This window comes from Drosophila bipectinata, chromosome 3R (genome assembly GCF_030179905.1).
Source record: "Drosophila bipectinata strain 14024-0381.07 chromosome 3R, DbipHiC1v2, whole genome shotgun sequence".
Lineage (NCBI taxonomy): Eukaryota > Metazoa > Arthropoda > Insecta > Diptera > Drosophilidae > Drosophila > Drosophila bipectinata.
Window position 1 is genome coordinate 21,135,324 of NC_091739.1, and position 17,183 is coordinate 21,152,506.

Sequence of the window (17,183 nt, forward strand, 5' to 3'; positions counted from 1 at the left end):
ACTAGGTAAATAAAACAATAGAGCTTTTAAACCGTATAAGAAAATGTTGTCAAAATATATCTAAGACATACATAAATTTTTAATTCATCTTCTCAATAATTTAATACATTTTTTCTTTTATAAACCAAAATAAAGGGAGTCGCCAAAACAAAGTTTTTGGCAATAGTGTTGGAAAAACAGAAAAAGCGCTTCATTTGAATTTAAACTTTGATTTTTTCGTTCTTTATTATTAGCTAACTTAATATTATAGATGAAATAATTATTTACTGAATAGGAATATTTACTCTTTAAGACCTAAATAATGTTTAATAATCTGCGAATTTGGAAGATTTGGTAAATGCTTTTTTCAATATCTCTTTAAAATTATTGGTGTTATTTTATTATCAATTACGTTGGTTCTATGCATATTGTTAGTGAAAGGACGTACAAAAGAATCTCTAGAACAATATCACAGAAACTTAATAACTAATTGGCGTTGTCAAGTGCGCTATTTGAAAGTCTAGACGACCTTTAGCACCACCATTAGAGGGTAATTGGGAAGCGGAATGCTTTTCAGCTTGTCGTGGAAATTTATGGCATTCATTATAGACAATTGCTCGAGTTCTGTCTATTTCCATCCTCGTTGTCACCGTCTTTGTCATTTGGATTTGGATTGGACCGCTCTCTCAACCGCTAACTAAAACCAGGCCCAATTCTCGCGCGCTGCATCGGTTTTAATCGGACCAGATCGAACTGACTACGCCCGGGGCGTGGCCGTCGTCGTGGTCGGAGCGTAGACTTGATAATCAGCGTCGTCGATGCCGGCCTCCTCCTCCAGATCCCGGTTCACCAGTCGCTCTCGCATTCCATACCGCTGCCTAAACAAACAAAAAACAATATTAGCACTCTGCAAATTAAGCCAATTAGCCAAAAACTTACTCCAGATGCGAACGCCATATGACCAGGCCGGCATACAGGCAGATGGAAACCAAGGCCAGTGCCACCACCACGATACCGAGCAGCACATGACCCTCGCTGACGGCATCCGCTTGCACATCGACGGGCGTCACCTCGATGTTCTCCGAGGCGAAGGTGTCGCTGTCCGAGCTGAAGACCACTCCCCTGCCCTTGAATCGCTCCTCCAGCTCCTCGCTCTCCGCCGAGTGACTCTCGTCACCGGACTCGAGGATCTCCACATCGTACTTGTAGTTTCCGGCTAGGACAACATTGGTGGCCGAGTTAAGTTGGTCTTCATCGCGGTGGGGATAGGACTGACGCGGTTCTAATTTCTCTTCGGACTCTACCGAAGAATTCATATCTGCGTCAGAATCCTGAAATAAATTAGATTTGATATTTAAATTAACTTATTTTGTAAATATAACCGTGTTTTAAAAATTTCATGATTGTATAAATAGAACTTGGTCCATAAGTATACCGTTAGCAATAGTAATGGTTATTTAATTTCAAGAAAATATGAACTTCGCCCCGTCAGAAGTTAGCTTTTCTTTCTGGTTTTATAAAGTGTATTTAAAATGATAAATCGTTTTGTTATAAATGTAGAAACGTATTTAATAGACAATTTTTTATTTGCCCACACTTAATCAATACAAAAAGCGGGTCATCAAAGATACTTTCGCCGGCGCCATTTATTATTAATTTCACTTTGCACGTGATGCTATGCAAGTTCTATTAACAATTAGAAAACTAACAACTTCCAGTGGGTGCTTTAAAATGGTTTAAATTAGGTGGAGGCGTATTTTTCAATGGATCGTCACTGAGATCATCCCATAATATTGACAAAATATTACTTTTTTTACTTATTACATGAACTTGGCATTAACAAGTTTTTTTCAAAACGCGTTTAAAATTCCTAATGCAAATAATTTTGTTTTATAATGCATAAATTTTTTTTAATATTTCAAGTGTCAACTGTTGGCTTAGCAACGAGCAGTAATGCATTCAAAATTGTACTGAAAGGAAATCGGAGCTTATACTGACTCACATGCTAAAAATTTCAACAGTTTTTTGCGCGCCAAACTTTTCTGGACCTATTAATCATCGCTTAAGCCCCGTCTCATTTTACTTGCGTCTCTATTAGCCAGTCTAAGGTGATAATTTTTCACTCTTTATTACCAAACACCTAGGAAATTGTACCTCAACTTGGGTTCCATGCCACTTACAGCTGTTTAAATTAGCCACGTTATCAGAAAGGTCACCAAAACTTATCTTTCATAATTTGTTTATCCATTTTTTCATATCGCATGGTAATTAGTGGCTAAGCTTTGTTGTTTTGAAGAAACTACCAACAGCCAGAGATCACTCTCACTGCAAATTATTTAAACAAGCCCTCTTTAGATCTCTGACCTTGATGACCGAAGGGGTCGGGATGTGAACTCTCTGTAATTGGGCAGAAACAATATTTTACGACTACGTGACTCGTTTCCGACTCAAATCCGAGACAGTCACTTTATTTCGAGTAATTGGTCGAATTGTTTACAACTAACGACAATTGCATTGACAATAAGCAAAAAAACTAAACAAAAAGGTGACAAGCACGAGATGTGGATATGATCATTTGGAATAGTTTAGTTTTTGAGATAGACAATCATGAAATCTCAGGTAATCCCCGGGCAAGATACAGGGGGGATCGGCATTCAAACGTCACGAGTCGAGGAATTACCCAGAACATCCAGTCCGATTTGTTTCGGTGACTCATCAAACTAAGCTCTCTGATAGGGGAAGTTGGAGTATTGTCTTTACAAATTTTAAGACCCTGTTTTGATGGAACTTCGTGACTAAGCCGTTGGAAAAGCTCGATACGCCTGGTAGCCGGGGTTTCTTTAATTTTATGCAAACGCCCGGGCCACTGAAAGTTTTATTGCGTATGCATATTTTTTGTATTTTTTTTTTTTTTAAAGCCCCCTTAAAAGGCAAACGCCGCGCGTGTCTTCTTGTGGTTATGCATTTAATCAAAGTGAAAATAAATAAACGTACGTAAAGCGTAAATTTCCGGTTCTGGATAAAAATAAACCAAAAATGCATCGGATCGTATTTCGTGCGTCAGTCAAACCCGAGTGGTTTGTCTGGGGCTTTGTCCCGTTCTTAAAACTTTTTAGCCCAGTTACCCCAACATTTTCGGCTTTTAAGGTTTATTCCCTTCGACTCACTCACCTTTACGACATGTGTCTGATTTTGGGAGACCAGATCACTTAGCTCCGTCGGGGCACTTGGCAAATCCTGCGAGGGCTTGGCATGGGCTAAAAGAGAAAACAATTAAGCCGAAGTGAGTTATTCAGTTCGCTTGAATTGGCCGGGTGTTTGGTTACAGCTTATCGTACTACCTGAAATCTTCCTACTTACGGAGAAGCGCAAATATTTGTGACGAGATTTCGTGGCTAGCACCTTCGCAATATTGCGGCCCATTAAAATACACGCGCAGATATGTTTGCTTATCTTTAAACTCTGATTTTATTCAGAAGTAACCAGACCCAGACAATAAGGAATGTTTTATCAGTTGACACGGATTCTTGGCCAACTCTTTTTTTGGCAAACCATACTACGGGCACAGCAGCTCATGAATAACTAGTACCTCCAATTAAAAACCAAACCATATAATTGATAAGATTAGTCTAGATTCTAGAACTATGCTGAGACCCTTTATTAAATTATTATTCCACCATATTATCTTAATTATTAAAACGCGCTTATATCTTTGACCGCGGCTGTATGCGAATAAAGTTTGCCTTCCAAACCAGTCCATATATACTATATGGCACAAAACAAACAATAAACACATTTCTAATGCCACAAACGACTGGCACAAGTTGATTACCATTCGATTCGCATAAACCGCTCGCAAAACGCGTCCAAATCGCCAACAACTTGATAGGTCCCCCGAAAAATTCCACAAAAAACACCTGATATAGCAATGAAGTCTTGCATTTCATTGCATTTGACATTCGTAATTCACCCACTTTAAATACCACCACCCATACGTGACGGTGACAAAAGCCTTGTCTTCTCCCAATGATAACATGATCCACTTTTGAAATGTGTCAATGGGTTCCAGAACTTCTTATCAAAAAAACCCCATCTGTTGGGAAACTTATTTCGCCCCAGACCCATAAACTCAATGCATAAACATCTGACACCTCATAATCTTCCAGTATAAACTGAGTATCTTTTGGCAAAGTCCTTATAAAGGTGTATATCAGGCAATAAAGTAAAATATTGCCACCGTTTATGAAATACACGTGCTGGTTTTCTATTTTAAATGTTTTTAAAAGTTAAACTTTAATGATTTTTCTTTGAAATATACTCTTAGACCCAGTACTCTATACCAGTTTGGGGGAAAAAGTTTTCTATATGAAGCTCTTTGTTTAAAAGTAGCAAGAATTATTTTTAAAATATCCTTGTTGATGGCGAGAGGTATCCTTCTTTCTTTTTTTTTTCAAGAAATATATATGTAAATGACTATAATTTGTTTCCACAATTGTTCTGGTAACTGCGTATCAATCATGTAACCACAAACCAACAAAGCTATGGAAATATCTTATCTGCACGGCGCGCCAGCTGGAGTCCCCTGGAATTAAAGTCTTGCCATTTTAATTTCGCGGCCTGATGGGACCTTGATGGACGATTCATGGCTCTGGGACTGCAGGCGGTCGTCCACCATAATAAAAACCCCATATTTATACGCTGTAAGCCAGGTTTACAAAACAGCGCAATCAAACCCGAACCCGAACCGGACCTGGGTCTTGACTCTTGGCAGGCACTTAAGAAGAAAAGGGTGAACCGTAAACTGTTTAACTGTCTGGCCAAGTGGCGGCTCCATCTATAGCACATCTCTTCCAGCTGCGCTCGAAACTAGTTTCCCTGCAGAAGAAGTGGAATTATCGAGAGCTGTGCGTCTGTTTGCCTTGGGTCTTGGGTCTGGTTATCTATCTTTTATGGCCCGCTTGTGTCATTGGTAGCTACATACATATATCTATTTCTGTGGTACTTACAATCCGCCAACAGCAGCACCAGAAGACCAATGCTAAAGAGAACTAATTTTTTGGGCAGTGCCATTTTTTGCGATATTTTGCTTATGCGGGTAGGAGCGTCACTTCCTTTATCAATTAACTCCTTATCACACACGCACGAATTAGTCGCCACTCGATCGGTGGATATGTATATTACGCCGGATGAATAAGCCTTATAGGTTCTGTTCTGGGTCTTTATATTCCGCTGCCGATTGTCGTGTGAACGCGGCGAGCTTTCCGACTCAAATGAGATTGAATGAAAGGCGAACGAGGTTTTCTCGTCGGCCGAAGCTCGCTTAAATGTTACCTGATCAAGGTGTCGGTTGGTAACAGAGCTGTTAACTTGTTTGGGGGTATTCGCAATGGACTTTAAGTTTTTATAATAAACATCTTACATATAGATATTCAGAATATTTATCGCAAATATATAGTATAGTAATCCGTATAAGATATTATTATAAAACCAATCTATTGGAACACAGAACTTACAAAAAGTCCAAAAGTCCAGTTCTATCTTCAAAATACTGTTCAGTTATATGGCAACTAGAGGACAATATAGAGGATATGATGGGATCTGCATTAAAATTCAGAGACAAAATATTTTTTAGATTTTTTGTCCATTTTTCGTGATGGGATCCCTTGAAATGGGGTTTTCCCCTATAGGGTCCACAGTGATGGCTATATCTTCCCCAATTCTCATCCGATTCTCAAGCGGAGTACCTTAAACGATTTCTGGATCGATTCGCCACCGTTCTACATCAAAATCCTGAGACAAAATATTTTTTAGATTTTTTGACCATTTTTCGTGATGGGATCCCTTGAATGGGGTTTTCCCCTATAGGGTCCACAGTGATGGCTATATCTTCCTCAATTCTCATCCGATTCTCAAGCGGAGTACCTTAAACGATTTCTGGATCGATTCGCCACCGTTCTACATAAAAATCCTGAGACAAAATATTTTTTAGATTTTTTGTCTATTTTTCGTGATGGGATCCCTTGAAATGGGGTTTTCCCCTATAGGGTCCACAGTGATGGCTATATCTTCCCCAATTCTCATCCGATTCTCAAGCGGAGTACCTTAAACGATTTCTGGATCGATTCGCCACCGTTCTACATCAAAATCCTGAGACAAAATATTTTTTAAATTTTTTGACCATTTTTCGTGATGGGATCCCTTGAAATGGGGTTTTCCCCTATAGGGTCCACAGTGATGGCTATATCTTCCCCAATTCTCATCCGATTCTCAAGCGGAGTACCTTAAACGATTTCTGGATCGATTCGCCACCGTTCTACATAAAAATCCTGAGACAAAATATTTTTTAGATTTTTTGTCTATTTTTCGTGATGGGATCCCTTGAAATGGGGTTTTCCCCTATAGGGTCCACAGTGATGGCTATATCTTCCCCAATTCTCATCCGATTCTCAAGCGGAGTACCTTAAACGATTTCTGGTTCGATTCGCCACCGTTCTACATCAAAATCCTGAGACAAAATATTTTTTAGATTTTTTGTCCATTTTTCATGATGGGATCCCATGAAATGGGGTTTTCCCCTATAGGGTCCACAGTGATGGCTATATCTTCCCCAATTCTCATCCGATTCTCAAGCGGAGTACCTTAAACGATTTCTGGATCGATTCGCCACCGTTCTACATCAAAATCCTGAGACAAAATATTTTTTAGATTTTTTGTCCATTTTTCGTGATGGGATCCCTTGAAATGGGGTTTTCCCCTATAGGGTCCACAGTGATGGCTATATCTTCCCTAATTCTCATCCGATTCTCAAGCGGAGTACCTTAAACGATTTCTGGTTCGATTCGCCACCGTTCTAAATCAAAATCCTGAGAAAAAATATTTTTTAGATTTTTTGTCCATTTTTCGTGATGGGATCCCTTGAAATGGGGTTTTCCCCTATAGGGTCCACAGTGATGGCTATATCTTCCCCAATTCTCATCCGATTCTCAAGCGGAGTACCTTAAACGATTTCTGGAGCGATTCGCCACCGTTCTACATCAAAATCCTGAGACAAAATATTTTTTAGATTTTTTGCCCATTTTTCATGATGGGATCCCTTGAAATGGGGTTTTCACCAATAGGGTCCACAGTAATGGCTATATCTTCCCCAATTCTCATCCGATTCTCAAGCGGAGTACCTTAAACGATTTCTGGTTCGATTCGCCACCGTTCTACATCAAAATCCTGAGACAAAATATTTTTTAGATTTTTTGTCCATTTTTCGTGATGGGATCCCTTGAAATGGGGTTTTCCCCTATAGGGTCCACAGTGATGGCTATATCTTCCTCAATTCTCATCCGATTCTCAAGCGGAGTACCTTAAACGATTTCTGGTTCGATTCGCCACCGTTCTACATCAAAATCCTGAGACAAAATATTTTTTAGATTTTTTGTCCATTTTTTGTGATGGGATCCCTTGAAATGGGGTTTTCCCCTATAGGGTCCACAGTGATGGCTATATCTTCCTCAATTCTCATCCGATTCTCAAGCGGAGTACCTTAAACGATTTCTGGTTCGATTCGCCACCGTTCTACATTAAAAACTTGAGACAAAATATTTTTTAGATTTTTTTTCCATTTTTCGTGATGGGATCCCTTGAAAATGGGGGTTTTCCCAATAGGGCCCACAGTGATGGCTATATCTTCCCCAATTCTCATCCGATTCTCAAGCGGAATACCTTAATCGATTTCTGGATCGAATCTCCACCATTCTGCACCAAAATCCAGAGACAAAATATTTTTTAGATTTTTTCTCCATTTTTCGTGATGGGATCCCTTGAAAATGGGGTTTTTTCCAATAGGGCCCACAGTGATGGCTATATCTTCCCCAATTCTCATCCGATTCTCAATCGGAATACCTCAAACGATTTCTGGATCGAATCTCCACCATTCTGCATCAAAATCCAGAGACAAAATATTTTTTAAATTTTTTGTCCATTTTTCGTGATGGGATCCCTTGAAAATGGGGTTTTTTTCCAATAGGGCCCACAGTGATGGCTATATCTTCCCCAATTCTCATCCGATTCTCAATCGGAATACCTTAAACGATTTCTGGATCGAATCTCCACCAATCTGCATCAAAATCCAGAGACAAAATATTTTTTAGATTTTTTCTCCATTTTTCGTGATGGGATCCCTTGAAAATGGGGTTTTTTTCCAATAGGGCCCACAGTGATGGCTATATCTTCCCCAATTCTCATCCTATTCTCAATCGGAATACCTTAAACGATTTCTGGATCGAATCTCCACCATTCTGCATCAAAATCCAGAGACAAAATATTTTTTAAATTTTTTGTCCATTTTTCGTGATGGCATCCCTTGAAAATGGGGTTTTCCCCTATAGGGTCCACAGTGATGGCTATCTCTTCCCCAATTCTCATCCGATTCTCAATCGGAATACCTTAAACGATTTCTGGATCGAATCTCCACCATTCTGCATCAAAATCCAGAGACAAAATATTTTTTAGTTTTTTTCTCCATTTTTCGTGATGGGATCCCTTGAAAATGGGGTTTTTTCCAATAGGGCCCACAGTGATGGCTCTATCTTCCCCAATTCTCATTCGATTCTCAAGCGGAGTACCTTAAACGATTTCTGGATCTATTTGCCACCATTCTGCATCAAAATCCTGAGACAAAATATTTTGTAGATTTTTTGATCATTTTTCGTCCCTTGATCCCTTGAAAATGGGGTTTTCCCCTTCCCTTCATAGAATCCCTAGGAAAGATGGTAATGTCGTATTAATTTATCAAGAATAATAGCCTCTGCAAGTGTATAAAGCTTCATGACTTTAGTCAAGAAAAAAATACAATATTTCATAATATTTTTAGAAAAGGTACTGAGCGTTTTATATCCAGAAACATTTATTTACTCAATACAGAAACTAAAGTTGAACAAAGCTGGACACAGAAATTCAATTCTTTCAATCTTTTAAACAAAGTAATAAAATTCACACAAAATTTGATTTTTTCGTAAAAGTATTGGGGGTTTTTATTTTCTACACGTGCTAGGAGCCTTTGAGGATGTTCGAATACAAAGGATTGGAAACTTAACACTTATTTCTTAAGAATTCACCAGGAGCTTTAATGGTAGATCCAAAAATATGAAAATTTTATTTTTTTTTAGACATTCTGAGTGCGTTCTGCCTTGCGTACAACTCATTGGATTCCGTGTGTACAGTCAATTTTTCGTTGCCCAGGCTGCGCCGGGCGAATTCCGTATTTACACGAGATGCGATCTCTATCTTTATAATATGGTTGATGTGGGGGAGGCCTTAAAATACCTAAAGAACTCTATACTCAACAATTTGCCTTAATGTCTCTACTGTTGCGTCTATGCCGCCAGGCATAGTGCGCTTGCACTTTAAGCTTCAACGTTCTAGATTTAGTCAGTTTAGTTAGGACACTAGCGGAGGAACCACGATCCCGACGGCCAATCCCCGCACCGACATCCCTCTCCTTACCGGGCAGTTCGGTAGGGGGCGTGGCCGCAAGGAACGAAAGGTGCGTCGCCAGCCGGAGGACTGCTGCGGTCCGGAGATTGAAGGGGCGGAAGTGTTTCAGGACCGACCAGCAGCCCATGGCGGACAAAACTTTCAAAGCAATCGAAAGCGAAACTTTTGTACACACTGGTGGAGTCCTGCAGGTCGAGTTCGTGGTCAGTTCGTCGTCTATGCTCAGTGTCCAGTGATCTGTTCGTTTTGCGGTTTGAGAAATTATGGAAACTTAAACTGCTCTGTAAAAAATAATGGCGGGTGACAGCGCGCTAAACAAATTGTTCCTGGCTGTTGGCGGATAACTCCATCAGCCGCCAAGCAGCTTTGGGATTGAGTTCGTTGCGGTCCCGGCACAGTACCCAGACGTAGTGCACCCGCATCACCTTCTCCGGATCACCTTCGACCACCTGGGCTTTTTGGTCTCGCACGCACATGATCTGTTGCGCCTGGAACGTGATGATCAGCACGGGTCCTTGCTCCATTACTTTGCCCATAGCTAATTCGATGTTCTCGATATCCAGAATTTTGGAGTCCAGGTAAAGGCCAGCCTTTTTCGCTTGCGTTATGGGGGTGGCGATAATATTGTACGTGCTCTCAAAGCACCAGTCCTTTAATATCTCCAAATCTCCCCGGACAATCGCCTCTAAAATGTTAGGAATAATGTCCGTCTCGCAATCGTGTAAGAACTCCTTCTGGTCAAAGCTCGGGTCGATCTTGACAAGCTCCGTCATCGTTTCGGAAAGTTCCGTCTTCGAGAAGAGACCTCCCATTACATCGGATACCTTGTCGGTTAGGAGGCGGGATGCTCGAATCATAGGGTTCTCAGACTCATCATACTTCATCTTCCAGTCAATTACTTTATTTACATAAGAATTGTTGTTCTTAAAGTTCTCCCATGACTGGTAGAACTTCGAGTCCTTGTGCAGCTCCACACCTGCAGATCGGGCAAAATAACATTATTATTATAATACTTTAAGGGTTGACCTTTGATCAAGTCTCCAAAATAGATCACTAACCAGTTGCCTCGGTGTTGGGCTCGACAACGCGATCGCTATCGCTCAGGTCTACCTGGACACGCTTGCGCAACTGAATCGGAGATCGATACACCCTGTTGTCTATACTCGTGCTGTCCATCTCCTTTTTGATAGCCGTCGTCGTGCTGGAGATGGCTTGGAACGCGCCAGACTGTCCCAGCTTGCCGCTGGTGTCCGTTATCGTGTCACTGACACCCTTCGCCGTCTTTGAGAGCTCCTCGCTAACCTTTTTGGCCAAGTCCGACTTGGTAGCGTCATCCAGGACATCGCCCACCTTCTCCTTGATGGCACCCAGCTGTTCTTTGAGCTTGCTGGACGACTTCTGAGCTTCGGATTCGACGATGTTGAACTTTTGGCGGGCCGACTTCAAAGCATCCGACTCTTCCAGCTTCTGAGCCTCTTCCCGAAACTTTCGAATGTTGTCCTTGATCTCCTTATTCTTGTCCATCTCGGAACGCATGTTGTCAATGAACTGAGAGAAGAAGCCGGCCCTCCTTCCTGGAGCGCTATAAAACCGTGGCTACAATAAAAGCGGAATCTTGAATTAACCTTGGGTTTGATTTGGAGCTCAATAATAAGGACTCACCTGCTGCTGCTGAAGGTTCTGCGTCGCCTGCTGGCACGTGAAATAGCAGGCACGCTCCCGTGCAAGGGCAGCTATTCTGTACTGTAATGGAAAAGTTTGAATAAATCTTTTGAATAACCTCGAAATTCGCACATGTACAGGTGTTTCTGAGGACCTATTGGAAACCAGAAATCTGAGTGAACCTACCATGGCGATGGGCTGATGGTTGTTCGCGGGGCTTTTTAGCTGAAGCGAATCTTCTCGAGTATCGCGTCAGAGACTCTAAACTTTATGTAATTCCTGCCGCGAACCACGCACGTATCAGCGGTCAGCTGTTCTCTTCGCTTTCGTTAAACGCGGCCGTGTTGCAAAGCGACCGTCGTTTGCCGATAGTTCGATTACTTTCGTCAGGTGGTCTGGGCCTATGCGGGACGCGCGAATATTTGAATTGTGTTGTGCAATGGCAGTAGATAGATGTGACGGTGAAGCGTGTTTGTTGCCGCAGCAACGGGGGCGTGATCTGTTATGGAGATCGTTTTTGTTTTTTTTTTGATAGGTAAGACAAACATGCTAGGTTTTTTTTTTATGTTTGCTCTGCGATTTTTTGAATAGTTTGCTGCCAGTTTGGCCACCATGAAATGTCTCACAATCTTGCATATAAAACAAAATAATAATAAAGACCGATCAAAGAAAAAAAAAAATAATCTACAAATAATTATCAAGCCAATCCTTCGCAAAAAAAGCTAAGACCTATCGATAACATACTTCACTTATCGGCCCATCACAGCGACTGCTTCTTAGGCTTTTGCCATCGCTTACCAAGTACCGTTACTTGGCGCCAATTTGGACATAATACCAAGAAGCGGCTTCACTTCATTTTGTGCTTGTGTAGCTGGCGCCTGTTGTCTCAGTAATTGCGATTTGCAACATTACGCTGCTTAAACCTAGTTTTTTTTTTTTTTGTTTCAAGTAAATTTTAACCGCGAAGAAGTAGCGCAACAAATACTTCATAAATACACCTAAGCTAGGATTTTGTAGTGTAAAGTTCGCAGGATAACAGTTACTTGGCCGCCATGTTCCGGAGCAACCTGGAGGGCAGTGCAGCAGCCGTAAGTAGCAACAGAATCCTTCGCGAACAATTGGTTAATCCGCCAACGCAGGAGAATTACTCGGCCTTCCATGGAAGGGGCGGGATCAACTTGCTGGGCATCCAGGATATGTATTTGGACACTAGCGGCACAACTGGGAGCCTACCTCCCACTCCTTCCGTTTCGTCTGCTACGCTAAGTCCCCCCAGCACACCGCTGACGCCCCTTACTCCGGAACCAACTGCGCAGGCGTCGCATTTTCCCCTTTTGGCTGATAGCGCAGTCGCAGCCAATACGCTGCTCCTGCAACGCCAATACCATTACCAATTGTTGCTCCAGCAGCAACAACATCAATTGGCCTTGGCGCAACATCAGTTGGCGTTGGCTGCTTCGGCGGCTGCGGCAAATATAAATCATCAGCAGAAGGATGAGATTGCGCGATCCCTAAAGAACTTTGCGCAGCTTACCACTGGCGCATCAGGTAAGTGGGGGCATTAAGGCCATCCTAAATAAAAAAAAAAACACTAACAAATATGGGGCACTAACGAAATGGCGTCGCAGAAATAGAACGCAAAAAAAAAAATAACAAAAGTGAGGGAAAACGAGATGACTGCTGTCCGAAATACAGTTGCACCATGGGCGTCGTGAAACAAGGAAAAGAATTTTTAAAAACAATTAAATTATAAAATTTTAAAACAGTATAATCCCTTAAACTAATATTCCTAAACTTAATCGTTTGAAATTTTTAAGCTTTATGCTTTTAATACTGGGTCATTGACCTTGTACAACACTTCCTTTTACCAATACTCTCAATACTTCTTTCCGTTCTTCACTGTTTACTGATCTTCGCTTTCGCTCATTTTTGACCGTTTTTCGAGCAAAACGGAGCACGGGAAATTTACGTCTTAAAAATTAACTTGTGAAATTCGAACCAAACCACCACAAAATTTCGTTCTTAACGTCTTCAAAATTAATTAGTGGGATTTAGGCTATAATGGAGCTGAAGATCGACGTAGAATCTATTTTAAAAAGCTATCAACTTTCAGAAAACGCTCATGGATCCATGCAGGATGTGATGCAGGAGTTTGCGGCTAATGGCTACGTGAGCGACGACATCAATCGCTTCCACTATGGCAGTGCTCCGCCACAAGCCTTGACGCCGCCGCCGCCGCCGCCTCCTCTCCTGGCGCCATTGGGACAGACTTCAGCGGCTCAGGCCAGTGCTAATGTTAACTTGGCGCCTGTTTCAGTACCGGCGCCACTGTCGGCTCACTGGCTAAACAATTATCGCGAGCAGCTCAACAACGTTTGGCGGCAAATGTCCTACATGCCCGCCGCCAATGCTGCAAACCTTCAGGCCCAAGCGGCTGTGCCTGTAGCCCCCCTACCGGGCATGGGGGTCAGTCTGGGATTCCCTATTCAACCTGATCATTTGCGCAGTGGAAGCATCTCCAACAACGCCAATAAATATAAGCGTTTCAACAACAAGTCAAAAGATGTGAGTAAAGATCATAGTTCTAAGCTTCCTGGAATTGTATTGCGCACTTTTTAAATGTTTGAAAAAGGTGGCAACTCCGCCACTAAAATGTTATTTCTTTTCCGAGAAATCGTAAATCTGATACTGAAGCATATTTAGATGCTAAATGAATTATTTTATATATTTATTCCAATATTTTACGTTTTATGTATTCTATCTCTTGCAGGTCAATCGTCATTGCGTATTTTGCGAGAACAACAACGAACCGGAGGCAGTGGTGAACAGCCACACGGTTCGCGACAGCTTCAATCGTGTTCTCTGCCCCAAGCTACGCACTTATGTGTGCCCCATTTGTGGAGCGTCTGGGGACTCGGCGCACACCATTAAATACTGCCCCAAGAAGCCGATCATCACCATGGAGGATGCCATCAAGGCGGAGTCGTTCCGCCTTGCCAAGAGCAGCTATTACAAGCCACAAATGAAAGTTTAAACTCTAGAAATCTCCGCCAAAGTCAAAGCTCTGGCAGCTTCTTAAGCGTTTATATAGTCAGAAATATATATGCGCGATCATTTATAGGCTGAGATTACTAGAAGATAAAGATCCATTAACAGGTAGCGCCTGGCGCGTTCGATTTTATAAAGTTTCCAAACTTGTCTAATGGCTATATTACGTACAGTATAGTCTACGACTAATCAATCAACTCAAAACAAATTTATTTAAAAAAATTCATGTTTGTTTCTGTGAAAAGAAAGCCAAATTTGTAATTGAAGAGTACTTACAATATCGTAATATTTGTTCAATCGTCGTGGCCGATAGAAACATCTCGCTATCCGAAATTTAAATGAAGGAACTGGTCTGCATAATTTAGGTGCGAACATGTTTTCAAGTGTTGTTCGTCTCAGGCTGAGGAAATTTCGATATATCTGTAATTGATGTACAGTATGTACTAAAATTTTGAGAAAAAAAAAATTGAGGAAATTGACTTTCGAAATGCCAGATCTTACATATTAGAATTTAATTTGAAACTTGCTAAAGGAAATAGCAAGGAACACTTTCGTTACAATCGGCTACGTTTTCATTTTTATTGTGAGTTTTTAAATTTTGACATTCCGTAGTAGATGGTAAACGAACATTTATTATTTTTTTATTACATGTATCGCGTATATATTTCATTACGCTAATCTATTTCAAATCAAACTATCAATTGTTTTTGAGTATATTATTTTTTTATTTTTTTAACATGTACAAGCTGAAGTGGAAAATTCAATGGCAAAAGAATCAAAATAAAGGTGTATTTCATATTAAAAGAGGTGGTTTTTATTGCTAGAGAAGCTAGTCTGCTTCGCCGTCGCGGCGCTTCTCGAAGAGCGCTAGGAAGATTCCATCGGTCAAGTCGCTATCCGGTAAGCAGTACAGAACGTTTTTGCCAATTTTGGCGTATTCGGTGTCCCCCACATTGTGCCACTTGTTGCGAAGCGCCTTCTTGCAACTCAGCAGCTTGAAGGAGGGATTCACCTGCAGGCAACGCTTCACCACCTCCTCGTTCTCCTCCTTATACAGTGAGCAGGTGCAATAGGCGATGCGTTTCACATTTGGAAAAGCGGTCATGGCGTGGGAAAGGATCTTAACCTGCAGACCAGCCAACTTGAAAAGGCGCTGGTCGTCCTTTTCCTCGTCGCACACATTCATTCGGCTTTGCATTCCGTTGCCGGAACAACTGGGATCAACCAGGATGTACTCCACATCAGGGCAGTTCTCGGCATCTAAAGTAGATTTGGCGATAAGTAAATTAGCTTGTAACGAATTCCTTCTTGACCACTTACTCATCCTCAAAGCATCCCCCAGGATGGGAGTTACTATGTCACAGCCAGCCTCAGAAGTGATATTACACAGTACCCGGTAGCGTTCCATGGACTGCTCCACTGCGTAAATTCGACCTTTGTTTTTCATGAAGTTGCACAAGTGCAGAGTCTTCATCCCTGGAGCAGCGCACATGTCCAGCACCGTAGACCCGGACGGAGGAGCCAGCAGTTCAGCGGCCAGGCAAGTGCCCTTGTTTTGAAGAATAAACTTCTTTTGTTTTACAAACTCGTGGGAAGACCAATAGGAAGACCACTTGTGATGGAAAACCAGTACACCCTCCACCTGCAAGTCAGTCATAAATTCGTCCTCCTCAAGGGCCTTAACGGCGGCCAGAAAGTCCGCATAAGAGGCATCGGCGGGCAACTCCTTACGTCGCCAGTCTTCGCTGGCAAGGTACTCCAAAGCCTGCGAAAGGCTATACAGGTTCGTGTTGATGCGGACATAGCGGGGATTGGGTTCTGTTTAAAGTAAAGACAAATAAAAGAAGCATTTAGAATTGTGTCCAGAATGATTTATTCAGTAAGCTCTACGACTTGGATGTCTTTTTACGGATTAACAGTCTGCCACTCCTTCAAGTGAGTGAAGTCACTACGCAGAGTTCCAAATGATATAATTATTGATACTTTTTGGGTTCTGATGATTCCAGCTCGTCTTCGGCTTCTTCCACTGGCTCCAATGGTGGTGGGGCCTTTTCGCGAAAAGCCTTAAGCACATACATTGCTACCACCAAGTTTACAATAACAACAGCCGTCAGAACTGACCAGCAATTGACCGTAAACCTGTCCAGGTCTGGAAAAGATTCCAGCAGCCAGCTTCGCACGCCATAGAAGCCCAAGAAGGGCAGCGTGAACATAAGAACACTGTAGGCAAGCAGCCACAAGAACACCTCAGCGCTGGTGTCCTCTTGGGGACTACGCTGAACTGGAAGAGCTTGAGGAGCATCCTCCTCTGCCACAACCTCCTTAGCCTGTTGCTTCTTTCCGCGCTTGCCCATATCAGCTGGCTAATACTGCTAATAATTTGTTGGTAAACCTGCCTTTTTTCTCAAATCCTGCACCGCTGATCGCCTCTTTCAGTTTCTCCTCGTAGCTGAGGACCTTTTGTACGGGTTTACTCTCGCCGTTCAACTTCTTCCGTACGAAAATAAGTTCTGTAACAAGAACCTTTGCAAGGCTCGGGTCCAAGTTGGGGTTATCCTTTAGCAGGCCGGTTGTTTCAATGGCACTATCGACGGCACCACGATTTTCGCTATAAGCCTTCAGCACTGCATGCATGGAGCGAACACGCTGCAAGAGCGACAGAGATAAAGGAGTTCTGTACAAGTTTCTTGCGAATATTGGGGCTTGGGGACTTACCGCATGCTTTTCCTCGAATATTAGGGTCTTAATAGACTTCTGCTTTTCCACTGCTGCTTTTAGGATCTTGGCAGTTGCCCTGTATTGGGTGGGAACTTTTACGGAATGCGGTTTTTTACTCATTGTTGTCACGTGTGTGTGTTGTTTGCGTTAGAGTGACCATGCCAACATCCTTAGTTGCACAGTGGGTCACAAAATATTTAATAGATATTTTAATTCACTTTTCTTGCCGATTTTTTATGGAGTTTTAACGATTAGATTAAAGGCTGATTAATATACCTTGAAATAGTTAG

At 41.9% G+C, this 17,183-nt stretch overlaps 5 protein-coding genes across 7 annotated transcripts; 1 reads left to right on the plus strand and 4 right to left on the minus strand.

Annotated features, from left to right (window-relative positions):
- Positions 1 to 193: 193 nt before the first annotated feature.
- On the minus strand, positions 194 to 5,260 carry LOC108121603 (uncharacterized). Its single transcript, XM_017235836.3, has 4 exons — positions 4,986 to 5,260; positions 3,151 to 3,236; positions 919 to 1,310; positions 194 to 857 (listed from the first exon to the last, which is right to left on the minus strand). Exons 1-4 carry the CDS (start codon positions 5,047 to 5,049, stop codon positions 737 to 739), a joined length of 663 nt encoding a protein of 220 aa, XP_017091325.2. The 5' UTR covers positions 5,050 to 5,260; the 3' UTR covers positions 194 to 736.
- Positions 5,261 to 8,980: 3,720 nt separating this feature from the next.
- Positions 8,981 to 14,587, minus strand: LOC108121600 (mitochondrial import inner membrane translocase subunit TIM44). Of its 3 annotated transcripts, none has more exons than XM_017235833.3 (4): positions 11,314 to 11,364; positions 11,128 to 11,208; positions 10,524 to 11,061; positions 8,981 to 10,441 (listed from the first exon to the last, which is right to left on the minus strand). In XM_017235833.3, exons 1-4 carry the CDS (start codon positions 11,314 to 11,316, stop codon positions 9,777 to 9,779), a joined length of 1,287 nt encoding a protein of 428 aa, XP_017091322.2. In that variant the 5' UTR covers positions 11,317 to 11,364; the 3' UTR covers positions 8,981 to 9,776. The 3 variants fall into 3 exon arrangements, with proteins under 3 accessions (XP_017091322.2, XP_017091320.2, XP_070137175.1); XM_017235831.3 differs by lacking the exon at positions 11,314 to 11,364 and adding an exon at positions 14,452 to 14,587 and having other exon boundaries at positions 8,982 to 10,441; XM_070281074.1 differs by lacking the exon at positions 11,314 to 11,364 and having other exon boundaries at positions 8,982 to 10,441; positions 10,524 to 11,079.
- Positions 11,928 to 14,979, plus strand: nanos. Its single transcript, XM_017235835.3, has 4 exons — positions 11,928 to 12,215; positions 12,267 to 12,675; positions 13,241 to 13,692; positions 13,898 to 14,979. The coding sequence occupies exons 1-4, from the start codon at positions 12,180 to 12,182 to the stop codon at positions 14,159 to 14,161; spliced, it is 1,161 nt and encodes a 386-aa protein (XP_017091324.2). The 5' UTR covers positions 11,928 to 12,179; the 3' UTR covers positions 14,162 to 14,979.
- Positions 14,980 to 15,004: 25 nt separating this feature from the next.
- Nsun5 (Nop2/Sun-like domain containing protein 5) lies at positions 15,005 to 17,055 on the minus strand. Its single transcript, XM_017235834.3, has 4 exons — positions 16,891 to 17,055; positions 16,572 to 16,821; positions 15,496 to 15,993; positions 15,005 to 15,435 (listed from the first exon to the last, which is right to left on the minus strand). Exons 1-4 carry the CDS (start codon positions 17,011 to 17,013, stop codon positions 15,005 to 15,007), a joined length of 1,302 nt encoding a protein of 433 aa, XP_017091323.2. The 5' UTR covers positions 17,014 to 17,055.
- On the minus strand, positions 16,025 to 16,578 carry LOC108121604 (uncharacterized). The gene has a single exon (XM_017235837.3). It carries the CDS (start codon positions 16,527 to 16,529, stop codon positions 16,149 to 16,151), a length of 381 nt encoding a protein of 126 aa, XP_017091326.2. The 5' UTR covers positions 16,530 to 16,578; the 3' UTR covers positions 16,025 to 16,148.
- Positions 17,056 to 17,183: the final 128 nt, after the last annotated feature.

What these genes read in the sequence shown, in the direction of transcription:
- LOC108121603 (XM_017235836.3), bottom strand. Translation starts at nt 5,049, where the DNA reads ATGGCACTGCCCAAAAAATTAGTTCTCTTTAGCATTGGTCTTCTGGTG. An exon ending in ATCAGACACATGTCGTAAAG is followed by an intron (nt 1,311 to 3,150) that starts GTGAGTGAGTCG and finishes AATTTATTTCAG; the next exon opens with GATTCTGACGCAGATATGAA. An exon ending in ATATGGCGTTCGCATCTGGA is followed by an intron (nt 858 to 918) that starts GTAAGTTTTTGG and finishes TTGTTTGTTTAG; the next exon opens with GCAGCGGTATGGAATGCGAG.
- nanos (XM_017235835.3), top strand. Translation starts at nt 12,180, where the DNA reads ATGTTCCGGAGCAACCTGGAGGGCAGTGCAGCAGCC. An exon ending in GCTTACCACTGGCGCATCAG is followed by an intron (nt 12,676 to 13,240) that starts GTAAGTGGGGGC and finishes ATCAACTTTCAG; the next exon opens with AAAACGCTCATGGATCCATG. An exon ending in TCAACAACAAGTCAAAAGAT is followed by an intron (nt 13,693 to 13,897) that starts GTGAGTAAAGAT and finishes TATCTCTTGCAG; the next exon opens with GTCAATCGTCATTGCGTATT.
- LOC108121600 (XM_017235831.3), bottom strand. Translation starts at nt 14,550, where the DNA reads ATGTTCGCACCTAAATTATGCAGACCAGTTCCTTCATTTAAATTTCGG. An exon ending in AGAACCTTCAGCAGCAGCAG is followed by an intron (nt 11,062 to 11,127) that starts GTGAGTCCTTAT and finishes CTTTTATTGTAG; the next exon opens with CCACGGTTTTATAGCGCTCC. An exon ending in GCCCAACACCGAGGCAACTG is followed by an intron (nt 10,442 to 10,523) that starts GTTAGTGATCTA and finishes CCCGATCTGCAG; the next exon opens with GTGTGGAGCTGCACAAGGAC.
- LOC108121604 (XM_017235837.3), bottom strand. Translation starts at nt 16,529, where the DNA reads ATGGGCAAGCGCGGAAAGAAGCAACAGGCTAAGGAGGTTGTGGCAGAG.
- Nsun5 (XM_017235834.3), bottom strand. Translation starts at nt 17,013, where the DNA reads ATGAGTAAAAAACCGCATTCCGTAAAAGTTCCCACCCAATACAGGGCA. An exon ending in TATTCGAGGAAAAGCATGCG is followed by an intron (nt 16,822 to 16,890) that starts GTAAGTCCCCAA and finishes TCGCTCTTGCAG; the next exon opens with CGTGTTCGCTCCATGCATGC. An exon ending in TGCAGGATTTGAGAAAAAAG is followed by an intron (nt 15,994 to 16,571) that starts GCAGGTTTACCA and finishes TACTTTAAACAG; the next exon opens with AACCCAATCCCCGCTATGTC.